Genomic DNA, 14,909 nt, shown 5'->3' with positions numbered 1-14,909 from the left:
CCCTACGTGTTATATATTTAGTTTCATATTTTGGCATCTTTAATGAATAGCAGATATATATTAGATCATGGGTAGAAATACCTGGCACTGCAAGCTGTCCATGATTTAAAACTTTCTGAGGATTGTTAGTTATGATCAAGTCAATCAAAATATGAGTCGTCCGGTTTACTGTATGTAGATGATTAGTAGCATTTAGAGGTAGGATGTTTAGGTCTAAGCTAAAGAACATATTTTGTAAATGTAATGATTCGTTTGTCGCAGTCAGCAGATTTGTATTAAAATCTCCCAGTATAATTATATTTTCGTACAGTGGAATTAACTTGGCTAAGCAAAGTTCAAGGTCCGATATATGTCTCACGTCTGGGGGTTTATAAACTATTCCGATCAGTACTTTTTGATTGTTAGCCAAAACTTCTACAAACAAACTCTGGTCGACTGGGAATTGTCTGGTCTGAAGTAGCCACTATTTTGCTTTTGAGATCATTACGACAGTAAATAGCACACCCTCCTCCTATACGTTTTCTTCGGTCTAGACGGTGTAAAGTCATGTTATTTAATTCAACAAGGCCTGAGTTTAGTGAAGGTTGTAACCAAGTCTCAGTTACACATATGCAGTGCAAGGTATTACTATCATGAAAGAGGGATTGTATTTCGTCAATGCGAGCCATCAACGATTGCGCATTAATATGACAACACTGTAGGGCTCGCCGATAGCTTGCAAGACTTTCTTTGAGAATGTTTCCTGCTGGCGCTGTTGAAGGGTAGGGTGAGAGTGGCGACTGGGGAGGGGGTGGGAGCGGGTCACTGACATCAAGGGCACTACAATCGATATGATTACATTCTTTTTTACATTTTGTAACATTTTTTTATGCATGCTCTTTTTAAATTTGAACATTTGTTTGCATTAAAAAAATAGAAAGCTCATGTCTGCACTCAGTTATAATCAAACTACCGTATGTAGGTTCTTAATTACAAAATCACACTTTAAAAAATCAGTATCAATATTTATCCAAAAATACTCTGATAAAAACATTAAGGTCATACTAATCCAGTTAGAAAGGATTTTGATGAATAAAAATGAAAATGAAAAAGTTTTAAATCTGGCGTTATTTCTGAAGCTTGTCTGTCTGTAAAAATAACTCATTCTAAATTACCAGAAGTTAACAAATCCTACAAATAAATACAAAATATGTAAGAAATATAAGGAACAAATGATATGAAGCAAAATGTATATTTCATTTATTAGATCTGAGACAAGGTGGTTTATAACAACTATTTGACCCTTGGTATATTTAGTTTAGAATAATTAATAATATAAAATTTAGTTAATATAATATTATATAATTAATTTTACAGAAAAATATTTAACTGCTGGCATCACAAATAAAATTACCTGGGTAGTAATGTGGGAATCCAAGCCACATTTGAAAAGGCTGATATCTCAGGAGAATTGATACGAGCCAGTTCAGATACACCTCCAGACTTTGAAAGGGGACCGACAGCATCCACCCGCCACAAAATTAATTCACTGCAGAAACCCTAAAGTAATACATAATCCAAAAGTTAATTTGACATTAAAGAAGAGATTATCATTTATATGGTTCTATGTTGATCATTATGAAGGAAAAAGGGATATATATGGAAAATAAATTTGGGGAAAATAAAAGGAAATAAAATTAATCCAACCAAACCCATGAATAGATAACAGAATTGTAATAACATGTAGAAACTAAGCTACACTGGTGTCAAAGTTTAAACTCACCTCTGAAATTCACTACATAATCATGAAATTGATACTTAATTGAGATTTATTAAATTTCTGATCAATGTACTGCTGCAGGTATTTGTTTATTCTGATCTATTACACGCTAAAATATCTTATTTAATAGTATTTAATTATTATTTAGGTATTATTTGGATATTATGTAGGCATCTTGAGAAAGATACTTTTATAATAATCTTCAGCCTGTGTGCACCAAATGTCAACCTGGATTCTGTCATACTGCTATAGCAAAGCATTTATGAATCTTAAAATACTCTGTTGTTTATTTTCCAAAAATTCCAGCTACAATCTGTGTAAGTTACATGAATTAAGTGTTGAGATGATCAAAGCACTAGGAGAGGTAGGACAACAGTGGATGTACAGGTTACTAAATAGAATCTGGAAAGAGAATGTAATACCCAATGACTGGAAGCAAGGAGTCATCATCCCATTGTTAAATAAAAGGTGATAGAAAGAAATGTACCAACTACAGAGGTATAACTCTGCTGTCACATGGCCTAAAAATCTACAAATCCATCCTTGAGAGCAGGATTAGAAAATATGTTGAACCTACACTTGAGGAGGAACAACATGGATTTAGACCTCATAGATCAACTATAGACCTCATTTTTGCCACCAGAATGCTCTATGAGAAGCATTGGAAGAAAGGTAAAACACTAATAACTGTTTTTCTGGACATCGAGAAAGCATATAACCATGTACCATGCAGGCATATATGGGAATGTTTGAGACATAAGAAAGTGCCTGATGACATAATAGCGCGAGTACAACAATTATTGTTGTGTTGTATCCAGGTCCAGGATGGAAGATCAGATTTGTTTGAAACGAAGAGTGGAGTCCAACAAGGAAGTTGTCTTTCGCCACTTCATAATCATAATGGATGAAGTTTTAAAAGCAGTTAAGAGATCCAACAACTAATGCCCTGGTTTTTGCTGATGATGTAATGGTATGGGATGAGACAGAAGCTGAAGTACAAACTAGACTAGATCTCTGGCATGAAGCTTTTACAACCTTAGGTCTAAAAATCAGCAAAACGAAGACAGTTGGCTTGGTGATGAGTAGAAACTCTCCAACTGTTCATCTAAGAATTGGAGATGAGGAGATGGATATTGTAGACAACTTCTAGGATTTAAGTAGTGTTCTGTCATCAGACGATACCACACATCAAGAGATTAGTAACAGAATACAGAAAGCTTCTAAATTCTAACACGCTGTACGTCAAATACTTTGGGATAAAAATTTTTCGTTAGCTTCCAAGATCAGCTTGTACAAAATATATCTAGTACCTATATTGACGTATGGCCTGGAAGCAGCAACACTTAGTGGACCAACAAAGAGTCGTCTTCAGGCAACAAAAATGAAGTTCCTCCGTTCTTGTCTATAAAAAACAAAAATGGATAAAATAAAGAATGTGGATATCCGACAACAGCTTGGATTGGAAAAAAGCTTGCTGGAGACTCTAGAAGTGAAGAGATTGCAATGGTATGGTCACATGAAAAGAATGAACCCTCACAGGACTCCTAGAACATAGTCTGAACACGTTTCTGGGAAGAGACCAAGAGGAAGACCTCGTGATGTTTGGGAAAAACAGATAATGAAGGACCTTGAAATTAGAGATATGAACTGGTGTCGCATATATGAGCAGCATCTGTGGATGGATAGAACAAACTGGAGGAGGCTCGTACACAACCGCACCCGGCTTGCTAGAGCGAAGAAATGATGATGATGATGATGATGATGATAAGTTACATATACAAGATATAATTATACCAACAAAAAATCAGGGATGCTCTACGTGTTATGTAAAGAACGATAGCGCAATCAAGTTGGCGGAGAACATTTTTTATTTTTAAAAAATAGTGTTATTTCCAGGCATCCAATTCAAATTTATGAACCTGCCACATTTGCTGGGCCAGAGTGCAAGCTGCTGCCCGCTGCTGTGCTTCCAAAGAAGGAAAGGGCGGGACGTGGGGTGTAGGATACACACAGATATAATGAACGGTACAGATACACAAGTTTCTTCCCAGCCCCAGTAAGCAGTATAATCATCAACAACATTAAAGCATTCAAATACTAGCAAGCTTACACTCGTGCCTCTTCTGGATGGCAAATCCAGGAGATAATCAAAGGTAATATCCAGAAAAATAGCTTACACGATATGCAAAGACAACCAGCCATTTAGCATTGTACAAGATGAAAGATTTATGCAGTTTATTTAGCAGCTTGAACCTAGATATACTATGTCTACTTGTAAGCATATATCAAATGAATCCTCCCAACTATGTCAAATAGAAACAAGAGTGAAATATGAGCCCCGAAATGCACATAGCATAGCTGTTAAGATGCATGTATGGACAAAACTTTGTAGACCAGGACTACAAATTTCAGTATATACAGGCTGGTCCACTTGAAACTTTTACCGCAAATATATCTGGAACAAAAAAGAGACATTGAAAAATGACTTTCACGGGTATTAAGGCAGGGAAGGGACTAATTAAATACTATAAGCCAGTCAAAAACGCAAACTTATGTTTTTTAATGGGCACCCTGTATTATTTCTTGCAGAATTGCTAACATGAAAAATCACATAAGGAATGGTGTTTGTTTCATCGCAATAGGTCAATTACATCCTGAGATATTGCAACGTGAAGATGACGCTTGGGATGAACGAAACGTGTAGCAATTGCACATCCCGACATTCAAGCGCGAACCTCATGTTCCTCTTAATCACGATGAGATCGACGTACTACGATGTGACAAGCGCTGTACTTAATGTTATTTGCACCGTTATGAAGAGGGCTTGAAACAATACTGATTTCCAGTCACACACAAAGAAAAATAAAGAAAGGGCTTACTCGTTCGTGTCCTATTGATCTCTACTACTGTACAGTACTAGAATGGACATAACGGTAATGAAATTGAATATCACCGGTCTGGGTATTACATAATCAGTGGCTGACCAAGGATCTAGCAAAGGGGGAAAATGTTTGTTTACTGTACGTAGTTGTACGTCAATTACATAATGTTACATCACTAGTACAGTGAAGGTAGGAAGGGTTGGGTGATGTCTATTAGGGAAATGCTGTGCATACAGTTGTGCTGCTTGTGTGTCATTTTGGCGACATTCTCCTTAAAGTAACAACATGCCAACCTTCACACCAGGCAAATGCTGGGGCTGTACCTTAATTAAGGCCACAGCCGCTTCCTTCCAACTTCTAGGCTTTTCCTATCCCATCGTCGCCATAAGACCTATCTGTGTCGGTGCGACATAAAGCCACTAGCAAAAAAAGTCAACCATTTCTTAATTTGTGAAAACCATGTCAAATGCCTAGAAAGGATGGACAGGTAAATTTATGTCGCGTTTAAAACATTGATAATTGTTCCGTTCCAGTACAGACCTTCAGAGGCGACTGTTATATTGGGTAATACCAATATAAATGGTCCGTTACACTGACCGGTAACATTAAATTTAGTTGCAGTAACTTTGCTGTACGAATGATCTATATTCTGAAGTAGTACAATACAGAATACTGACTGTACTGTACTGTGTAGGTAAATAAAACATGCAACAGAGAAACCGTTATTTACATATCCCTTTGCTGTGGCAGGAAATCCTATTCTTATTTTCATCCCTCTTGATAACAGTGCAAATAACATTAAGTACAGTGCTTGTCGCATCGTAGTACGTCAATCACATCGCGATTAAGAGAGGCGTGAGGTTCGCACTTGAATCTTAGGATGTGCAACTACTGCGCGCTTCGTTCATCTCAAGCGTCAACTTCACGCTGCAATATCTCGGAATGTAACTGACCTATTGCAATGAAAAAAAAAACTCCATTCCTTATGTGATATTTCATGTTAACGAATGTGCAATAAATTATACAGTGTCCATTAAAAAAAGTTTAGGTTGATAATATTTTCTTATGTTTTTGACTAGCTCATAGTATTTACTTTAATTAGCCCTTTCCCTGCCCTCATACCCATGAAAGTCATTTTTCAATACATCTTGTTGTCCCAGATATATCTGCAGTGAAAGTTTTAAGTGGGCCACCCTGTATGCATTCAGATAATTGATCAATGGTAATTACCAGAAACAAAAAAAGCTTACACGATATGCAAAGACAACCAGGAAATATGCACCGAGATCAAATGTAATTGAAGTGAGATTTGTAGATCCCAAGGGGTGGGTTAGTAGATAGGGATCCATGTCAGATGGCCTTTGTTTGAACCACAATGGTTCATGTAAGTTAGGAGGTTTGTTTAGAAGAGTTATAGGGAGGTACATCCATAGAAATGGGATGGATTAGGGGGTGGTGATGACAGTATAGGAAGCATGAAGTCAAGTAAGGATGACATAAAATTGTTAGCGTTAAACTGCAGAAGTACTGTATTCTAAGGAAAGATAGAATTACCGGTAAATAATTTGATAGACACATATTATCAAAAAAATAGGAAGTGAATCATGGCTGACAAGTGATATTATGGATGCAGAGATTTTCTCACAGAACGATAGAAGAGGGAGTACTTATACTGGTGAAAGAATTTGTAAGCTGCAAAAAAGTTAAGGATGAGAAACATGAAATTCTAGGAGTAAGACTGATCTCTAAAGACAATAGTCAAACATGTTTTTGGGGTGTACAGACCTGGAAGGCTGGCACTGATGCTGATGAGGAATTATTTGGTAAGATAATCAGCTATCAGAGGAATTCAGAAAGGGAATCACAATCCAAGGGAATGAAACCAAAACCCTGAAATTTACTGATGATATTGTTATTTTATCTGAGACTGCAGAAGATCTAGAGAAATTCTTGAATGGTATGGACGGAGTCTTGGGTAAGAAGTACAAGATGAAAATAAGTAAGTCCAAAACAAAAGTAATGGAGTGACTGAGCTCGACAGCTGCAGTCGCTTAAGTGCGGCCAGTATCCAGTAATCGGGAGATAGTGGGTTCGAGCCCCACTGTTGGCAGCCCTGAAGATTGTTTTCCGTGGTTTCCCATTTTCACACCAGGCAAATGTCAGGCTGTACCTTAATTAAGGCCACGGCCGCTTCCTTCCAATTCCTAGGCCTTTTCTATTCCATCGTCGCCGTAAGACGAATATTGAATAGGTGACAAAACAAACCTTTTAGCATCCTACATTCAGTATCTTCAATACGGATAACAATGATTTTTATCACTTGCAAAGACATATCTCCGTCGGTGCGACGTAAAGCAAAATAGAAAAAAAAAAAGTAATGGAGTGCAGTCAAACGAAGACAGGTGATGCAAGTAATATCAAAGTATGAAATGAAGTCTTAAAGGAAATAGATGAATACTGTTACTTGGGTAGTAAAATAAATAACGATGGCAGAAATATAAAGGAGGACATAAAATGCAGACTAGTAAAGCAAGGAAGGCCTTTCTTAAGATTTTTTTTTTGCTTTACATCGCACCGACACAGATAGGTCTTATGGTGATGATGGAGCAGGAAAGGCCTAGGCGTGGGAAGGAAATGGCAGTGGCCTGCCTTAAGGCACAGCCCCAGCATTTGCCTGGTGTGAAAATGGGAAACCACGGAAAACTATCTTCAGGACTGGCGACAGTGGGGTTTGAACCCAATACCTCCCGGATGCAAGCTCACAGCTGCGCGACCCTAACCGCACGGCCAACTCGCCCGGTTGAAAAGAAATTTGCTCACTTCGAACACTGATATAGGAATTAGAAAAATGTTTTTGAAGACTTTTGTATGGAATGGAAATGAAACCTGGATAACTAGCTCAGAAAAAAAGAGAATAAAAGATTTGAAATGTGGTGTTACAGATGAATGCTTAAGGTGAGATGGATAGATAGAATCACGAATGAAGAGATACTGAAACAAATTGGTGAGATCGATTTGGCTAAAATTTGATGAGAAGAGATAGAATGAGAGGGCACAGCTTTATAAGACTTCCAGGTCTTGTTCAGTTAGTTTATGAGGGAAGTGTAGGTGGTGAAAACTGTAGGGGTAGACAAAGGTATGAATATGACAAGTAGATTAGAGCAGATATAGGATGTAATAGTTATGTAGAAGGTTAGCACAGGATAGAGTGGCAAGGAGAGCTGCATTAAGCCAGTCTACGGATGACGATCCAACAACAACAACCATCATCTATGTGGAGAACAACACAGAAAGAAATGTTATTGTAGCAGGTGATTTGAACTTACCAAATCACAATTATGGTCAATGGAAAATGGTAAATAAAAATGTAAACAGCCTATGGGATGAATTTAAAATAAATGTAAAGGAATGTGAAAACAGATATGTACTTTTAAAAGTGGTAGGGAATGGTAAGGAGCCATTATACAGGGTTATTCTAAATTAGTTACCTGAAAATAACATTAAATAACTCTGTATACAAAATTATTTTTTATTTCCAATAAATTGGATAAATTGACATACCATAAAGATTTGGTTGCAATGTTTTACAGATGTTCAATGTGGCTTCTTTTCGTCACTCAGCAGATATCCCAATCCCACCTGTACGACAGTTCATCCCTAATACGCGCGAGTATGTCCACATCTACCTGAGCAATCGCAGTGTTGATTTGTTGTCGAATTTTGAAGAGAGTCGTTGGAAGTGGAAGTGGAGGGATGTACACGTTATCTTTCACATAACCCCACAGAGAAACATCCAGCGGCACTAAATCGGGAGATTGTGGTGGCCCAGCTATGTTCCCACCATGTGAAATCCAATCAGGAATGGTGCGGGATAGGTAAGTAGTGATCTCGCAATGGTAATGAGGGGACACCCCGTCCTGTTGCAAAATAAAATTTTCTTACATATCCTCTTGTAGTTGTGTCATCAGGTAATTTTGTAACATATATAGATATGTGATGGCAGTCACGGTCTTCTCACGAAAAAAGAATGCACCATACACTTTCACGGAACTTAATGTACAAAAAATATCAGTTTTGGTGAGTCTCTGGTATGTTCCAGGCAGTCCATCTGTTTCTGTGTGCACCATATCCTCACATTGTGATAGTTTACTGTACCATTAAGGTGAAAGGTCGCACCATCAATGAACACAAGCTTTTTAGGAAAACTATCATCTTCTTCCATCCTGTTCATCATGTTCACACAAAACTCGCACCATTTCTGCTTGTAACAAGCACTCAACGCCTGACCCAGTTGCAACCCTTACCCTTTAAACTGTAGTCGTCGTCGTAAAATTCTCAATAATTTAGGTTATGGAATAGCCAACTAACTTACTCTACGTGTAGACTTCTTTGAACTTCATGTAAACATTCCTCTCACGGCTTCCACAATGTGGTCTGCTAGATGAGGGTGCCCCTGTACTTTCTCTTGGTGTGCCACACAAAATGTTTCCATGAATCGATCATACCATGCTTTGACAGTGATCGCCTGTGGCGGAACTTTCCAATATTATTCTTTGAAATGTCTTTGTACGGTAATCTGCGTTTTCATTTCTATGAAATCACAGACAACACTGAGCGTACTCCGCATCATTATATACCTCCATAGTGACTGCATCACGTTTTCCACCAGATGAGCGAGGAAAGTGCATGGAGCGAAGTCTATGGGCTAGGTTTGACATGCATCTGAATAAATTTTCATCAGTAGCTTCAAAATTATTCATTGACACTTTCGGGTAACTAACTTTGAATAACCCTGTATTATAAAAGGGAAATAGAGAGGTTAAGAAGGAGGTGCAGCAATCACACACCTGGGAGATTGATTACCCTAGATCGAGTAGGGGTATTTCAGTCACCTTGACAAAGAATACTGCAATGTATTGGAAACATCGGCAAACTGTACGTAATGTACAGAAAACAACATGGTTCAACCTGGAAAATAAACTAAAAATAAAGTTGCATGTAGTTGGTATAAGTGAAGTGTGTTGGCAGGAAGAACAAGATGTTTGGTCAGGCGACTACAGAATTATCAACACTAAATTAAACAGGGGAAATGCAGGAATTGGCTTAACAATGAATAAGACAATAGGGCAGAGGGTCAGCTACTACGACCAGCATAGTGAAATAATTATTGTCGTTAAGGCACCAAACCAATGCCCACCACAATAGCGCAGGTCTATATGCCTACTAGTTCAGCAGATGATGAGGAAATCAAAAGAATATATGAAGAGATAGAAGCTTCAATACAATATGTAAAAGGTGACGAGAATCTAAGTGTGACGAGAGACTCGAATTCAGTGATAGGCCAAGGAAGACAAGGTAATACAGTAGGAGAATTCGGATTGGGACAAAGGAACGAAAGAGGAAGTCGGCTGGTTGAATTCTGCACTGATCGTAATTTAGTCCTTGCCAATACTTGGTTCACACACCACAAACGACGGCTGTATACGTGGACGAGACCTGGAGACACTGGAAGGTATCAAATAGGCTTCATTATGATTAGGCAGAGATTCAGAAACCAGGTGTTGGATTGCGAAACATTCCCAGGAACAGACACAAACTCTGACCACAACCTGTTAGTCATGAAATCCCATCTTAAGTTTAAGAAATTGAAGAAAGGAACGAATGCAAGGAGGTGGAATCTCGACAAGTTGAAAGAAAGGGAGTGTGAGGGACTGTTTCAAGGAACATGTTGTACAAGGACTAAATGAAAAGGCTGACAGAAGCACAATATAGGGAAAGTGGATAGATAAGAAAAATTAAGTCAGTAGGGCTGCTGAAGAAATGTAGGAAGGAAGAAAAGATCAACTAAGAATCAGTAGATAACTCAGGAGATACTAGATCTGATTGATGAATGACAAAAATACAAGAATGCTAGAAATGAAGAGGGCAGAAAATACAGGTGATTAAAGAATAGAGTGGATAGAAAGTGTAAGGTAGTTAACACTAGAACGGCGGAGAATCTGACATTCCTAAAACAGCGGTAAGGGGGCGTTTTGACTCATCATAAGAAATGCTTGCAAACATTCAAAATAGAACACAATAAAACATGTATTTTCTTCTGCTGGGTTTCCATAACTTTATTTTACACTTAAGGACATGACATTAGTGTAGGACCTTTTATATTACTGATGGACACATGAATTATCACAAACAACAGCACCATGTTTCTGTTTCTCTGAAGAGTTTTCACAAAATTAAACAATTGAACACATTTTCTTAGTCAGTCGTCCACATTGCAACAATTATACATTTTCAGTAATTCCTTAGGCAAATTAAAAACATGCTAAACACATTTTGCACGCACAACTTGTACTTTTCGTGCACATTTTCCGCACACTGCTTTGAGGCACTTGCCTGCAGGCATCGCTAGACTTGTTGCCTTTACACAGACCAACTTGGCATTTCTTCCGCTTTTTAGATGGATACGGTCCCACAGCCTCCTCCTCCTATCGTTGCCCTTGCTCGCCCCGGCTTGTTAGTTTACCTGCCAGCTGGAGGATGAACTTCTTCCGCTTTATCATCCTACCAGTTACTTGGTTGTACATGACCCAAGCATTGATAGCTGTTAGGTCCAGGATATTGTAAAAGACATGCATTGGCTACCTCCTGCATGCACCGTTGGTGGTATATTTACAGGACATTTGGTCGTCCACTCGGGCTTGTTTGTAATAAATTGGGTAAATCTGCACCTGGTTTTGCTGGGAAGTAATTTTTATCAACTGTAATATTTTCATTTGGGCGGTAACAGTGAAGGCAATTTTCCACAAATTTGTCCCAGATTTCAGAGACAAGAGCAAACCTGTTAGCTGCCAGGTGCTCAGCTCAGGTTGATTTCTCGTCGAAACGGAGGAATCTGAGAAGCTCTCTAAATCTATCTCATGACACTGTGTCCTTCATGAATTGCTGTCCACAAGAACGTGACCATAGTTCATCCACAGACACACCTTTCAAACACAGGACTCCACGGGTTTACAGGATGGAAATCATACCCTTCAACTCCTTGAGTGACAAGGTCCAGTCCTTGAAGTTCTTTCTGATCGTTTGATTCTGTGTGTCGTTTCATTAGACGAAGCATCGAATCATCAACGAGGAGACGAAAGGCACTAATGGCAGAGTCGTAACCTTGATGATAAGAATATGTTGTGGGACCTCATAGCTCCCTTGGGATGTTTGCTGAAGCCCGCCTTCCAGATGAAGAGTTTGGATTCAAGACCTCCCACTCGGTTCCGTCTCGGGCAACCATCTTCACTGATGAAACACCTAACTGAGACAGACATTTAGGGCGGGTTCGGAGATAGATTAGCATTTTCAACTTCTCCTGCGGATAATTCATCCTCCGTCTCGTGACCTTCGTCCTCGCACGTCTCTCTTGTCTCAAGCAAAAAAAATCACCATCTGAATCGGATAGTTCACCTTCAGACTCAACATCTGAATTTTCTAGCATACGAGACACCTTTGCAGCAGAAAGACGATCGTAGCACGACATGCCTGTAAGAAGAAAACTTTCTAAATGATGAGATGAATACAATAATCACGGCTAACTGGAACACTCATCTGACAGTAATAAAGTTATTTGATTTACGTCATAATAACTACTCCTTTACGGTTTTCGGAGACGCCAAGGTGCCGGAATTTTGTCCTGCAGGAGTTCTTTTACGTGCCAGTAAATCTACAGATACGAGGCTGACGTATTTGGGCATCTTCAAATACCACCGGACTGAGCCAGGATCGAACCTGCAAGTTGGGGTCAGAAGGCCAGCGCCTCAAACGTATGAGCCACACAGCCCGGCTCATCTGACAGTAAGAGCTCAACAATACCAATAATAATACACACTGTTGTCTGACAATGCAAACTGCTGTAATAAGGAATATTGTACAAGTGTCAGAATGACCCCTCCCACTGTCCACAGTATGCCGAATCAGAAATCAATGAAAATGTAAATATTTTGCTGGGTGCAATACATCACCGTGAATGGGACGAAAAACGATGAAAAGTCAAGATATCTGAAGAGAAATTATACAAGAGTGCGCACATTATTAAAGAAAAATTGAAGGTGGGTGTCATTTTGACCCCTTCCGCTGTTCTAATGTTAAGGAAGAATGACTGAAGGAGAGGTGCAATGATGTTGAAGGTTGTATGGTCCTAGGAAAGGTAGATGCTCCATACAGGAAAATCAAGGAAACCTTTGGAGAAAGGAAATCTATGAGTATGAATATTAAGAGCTCAGATGTAAAGCTACTTCTAGGGAAAGAAGACAACGTAGAAAGATGGCAGGAACATATCCAGAACAGCTGTATCAAGGTAAAGATGTAGATGATTTGGTTCTGGAAGAAGAGGAGGCTGTTGATGCTGATTAAATGGGAGACCCAATTTTGAGGTCAGAGTTTGACAGAGCTGTGAGAGACCTCAATAGCAACAAGGCACCTGGAATTGATGCCATTCCCTCTGAATTACTGATTGCCTTACGAGAAACCAACATGCCCATGTTATTTCATTTAGTGAGTAAGATGTATGAGACAGGAGAAGTGCCATCCGATTTTTGGCAGAATGTTGTTATACCTATTCCCAAGAAAGCCAGTGCTGACAAGCGTGAAATCTACTGCACCCTTAGTATCCCATGCCTGCAAAATTTTAACACGTATTATTTACAGAAGAATGGAAAGACAAGTTGAAGCTGAGTTAGGAGAAGATCAACTTGGCTTCAGAAGAAATTCAGGAACACGTGAAGCAATCCTGACTTTACGTCTGAACTTAGAGGATGGAATTAAGGATAAGCCCACGTACATGGCATTCTTAGATCTAGAAAAGGCATTCTATAAAGTTGATTGAACCAAGCTATTTAAGATTCTGAAAGTGATTGGGATCAGATACTGAGATTCCGTGGGTGTATTCTTCGTCTGCGTCCCCCACCCACAGGGGGTAGAGAATACAATCTGTATAAAAATCAGAGATAGAAGCTTTAATACAATATGCAAAAGGTGACAAGAATCTAATTGTGATGGGAGACTGGAATGCAATGGTAGGAGTGAGAAGTTTCTGAATGGTGAGAAGTACAAGATGAAAATAAATAAGTCCAAAACAAACGTAATGGAGTGCAGTCGAACGAAGGCAGGTGATGCAGGAAATATTAGAAAGCAAGTAAGAGCTTTCTTAAGAAAAGAAATTTGCTCACATCAAACACTGACAAAGGAATTAGAAAGATGTTTCTGAAGACATTCATCTGGAGTGTGGCATTGTATGGAAGTGAGACATGGACGATAACTAGCTCAGAAAGAAAGAGAATAGAGGATTGATTGATGATTGATGTTCATTGTTTAAAGGGGCCTAACATCGAGGTCATCGACCCCTAATGGTACAAAGTGAGATGAAATGAATTGACAGATTCAAAGTCCAAAATCCTCCACTGACCAGAATTCAAAGTGTGAGGATGATGAATGAATGAACGGATACGAATTTAGCGACACCATGGTTCTGCCTTACCTATGCTCAGTTCCCGCTATGTGATGAATACCACGGGATGGTACGAGTCCCTGTGGTTAGTCCACTTATGTGAGGAACGCCATCCCACCCACAGTGCCTCACATGCACAAAAGCTGACACAAAACAATAGTATTACTGACCAAGGGACTGCTTCTATAGCACGATGCTGAATCGATTATACTTATAGTCGGAACGGGTGCAAAATCAAGATCATCGGCCCCTCATAATGGTATTTATCACTAGAAAAGTGGAACCATGCTATGTGTCATGTTACAGTACTAATCAAAAGTAGCGTAGATTCGCGGTATTCCACACATTATGGTACTATTCACAGGTAGTGTAATGCGCACATGTAACACAGACCTATGGTGTTTCGCACATTGCGGCGCTATTTACAGTCAACACAAACCTATAAAGGCAACGCAAACCTATGGCGTTCCTCACATAAGTGGACTAACCACAGGGACTCGTACCATCCCGTGGTATTCATCACACAGCGGGAACTGAGCATAGGTATGGCAGAACCATGGTGTCGCTCATATAAGGGTACGAATCACAGGTACTGTAGGACCCACCTCCTGATTCACACACTGTCGCTACTAATCACAAACCTAGTGCGTACCTAACATAGTGGTACTACGCGCAAGTAAATGCGACCCATGGTGTTCCCTGCGTGATTGTACTAATTACAAGTAGTCTCGTGGTTCTAATTTGATCATCCCTTCATCGCCCCTTTTAGTCGCCTCTT

General features: G+C 39.3%; 1 protein-coding gene across 2 annotated transcripts in view; it reads right to left on the bottom strand.

The window, feature by feature from the left end:
* The window catches only part of Rbcn-3A (Rabconnectin-3A), a 732,274-nt gene that overhangs the window by 590,489 nt on the left and 126,876 nt on the right, over nt 1-14,909 (bottom strand). For both annotated transcript variants that reach the window (XM_067136957.2, XM_067136958.2), the window contains exon 13: nt 1,394-1,539. In XM_067136957.2, the coding sequence (XP_066993058.2) occupies nt 1,394-1,539 (146 nt within the window). The remainder of the gene's footprint in view (nt 1-1,393; nt 1,540-14,909) is intronic.

The sequence above is a fragment of the Anabrus simplex genome, chromosome 1, assembly GCF_040414725.1.
Source record: "Anabrus simplex isolate iqAnaSimp1 chromosome 1, ASM4041472v1, whole genome shotgun sequence".
In the NCBI taxonomy this organism is placed as follows: domain Eukaryota; kingdom Metazoa; phylum Arthropoda; class Insecta; order Orthoptera; family Tettigoniidae; genus Anabrus; species Anabrus simplex.
The sequence above is the reverse complement of the archived record's forward strand: the minus strand, read 5'-3'. Positions and strand labels throughout refer to the sequence as shown.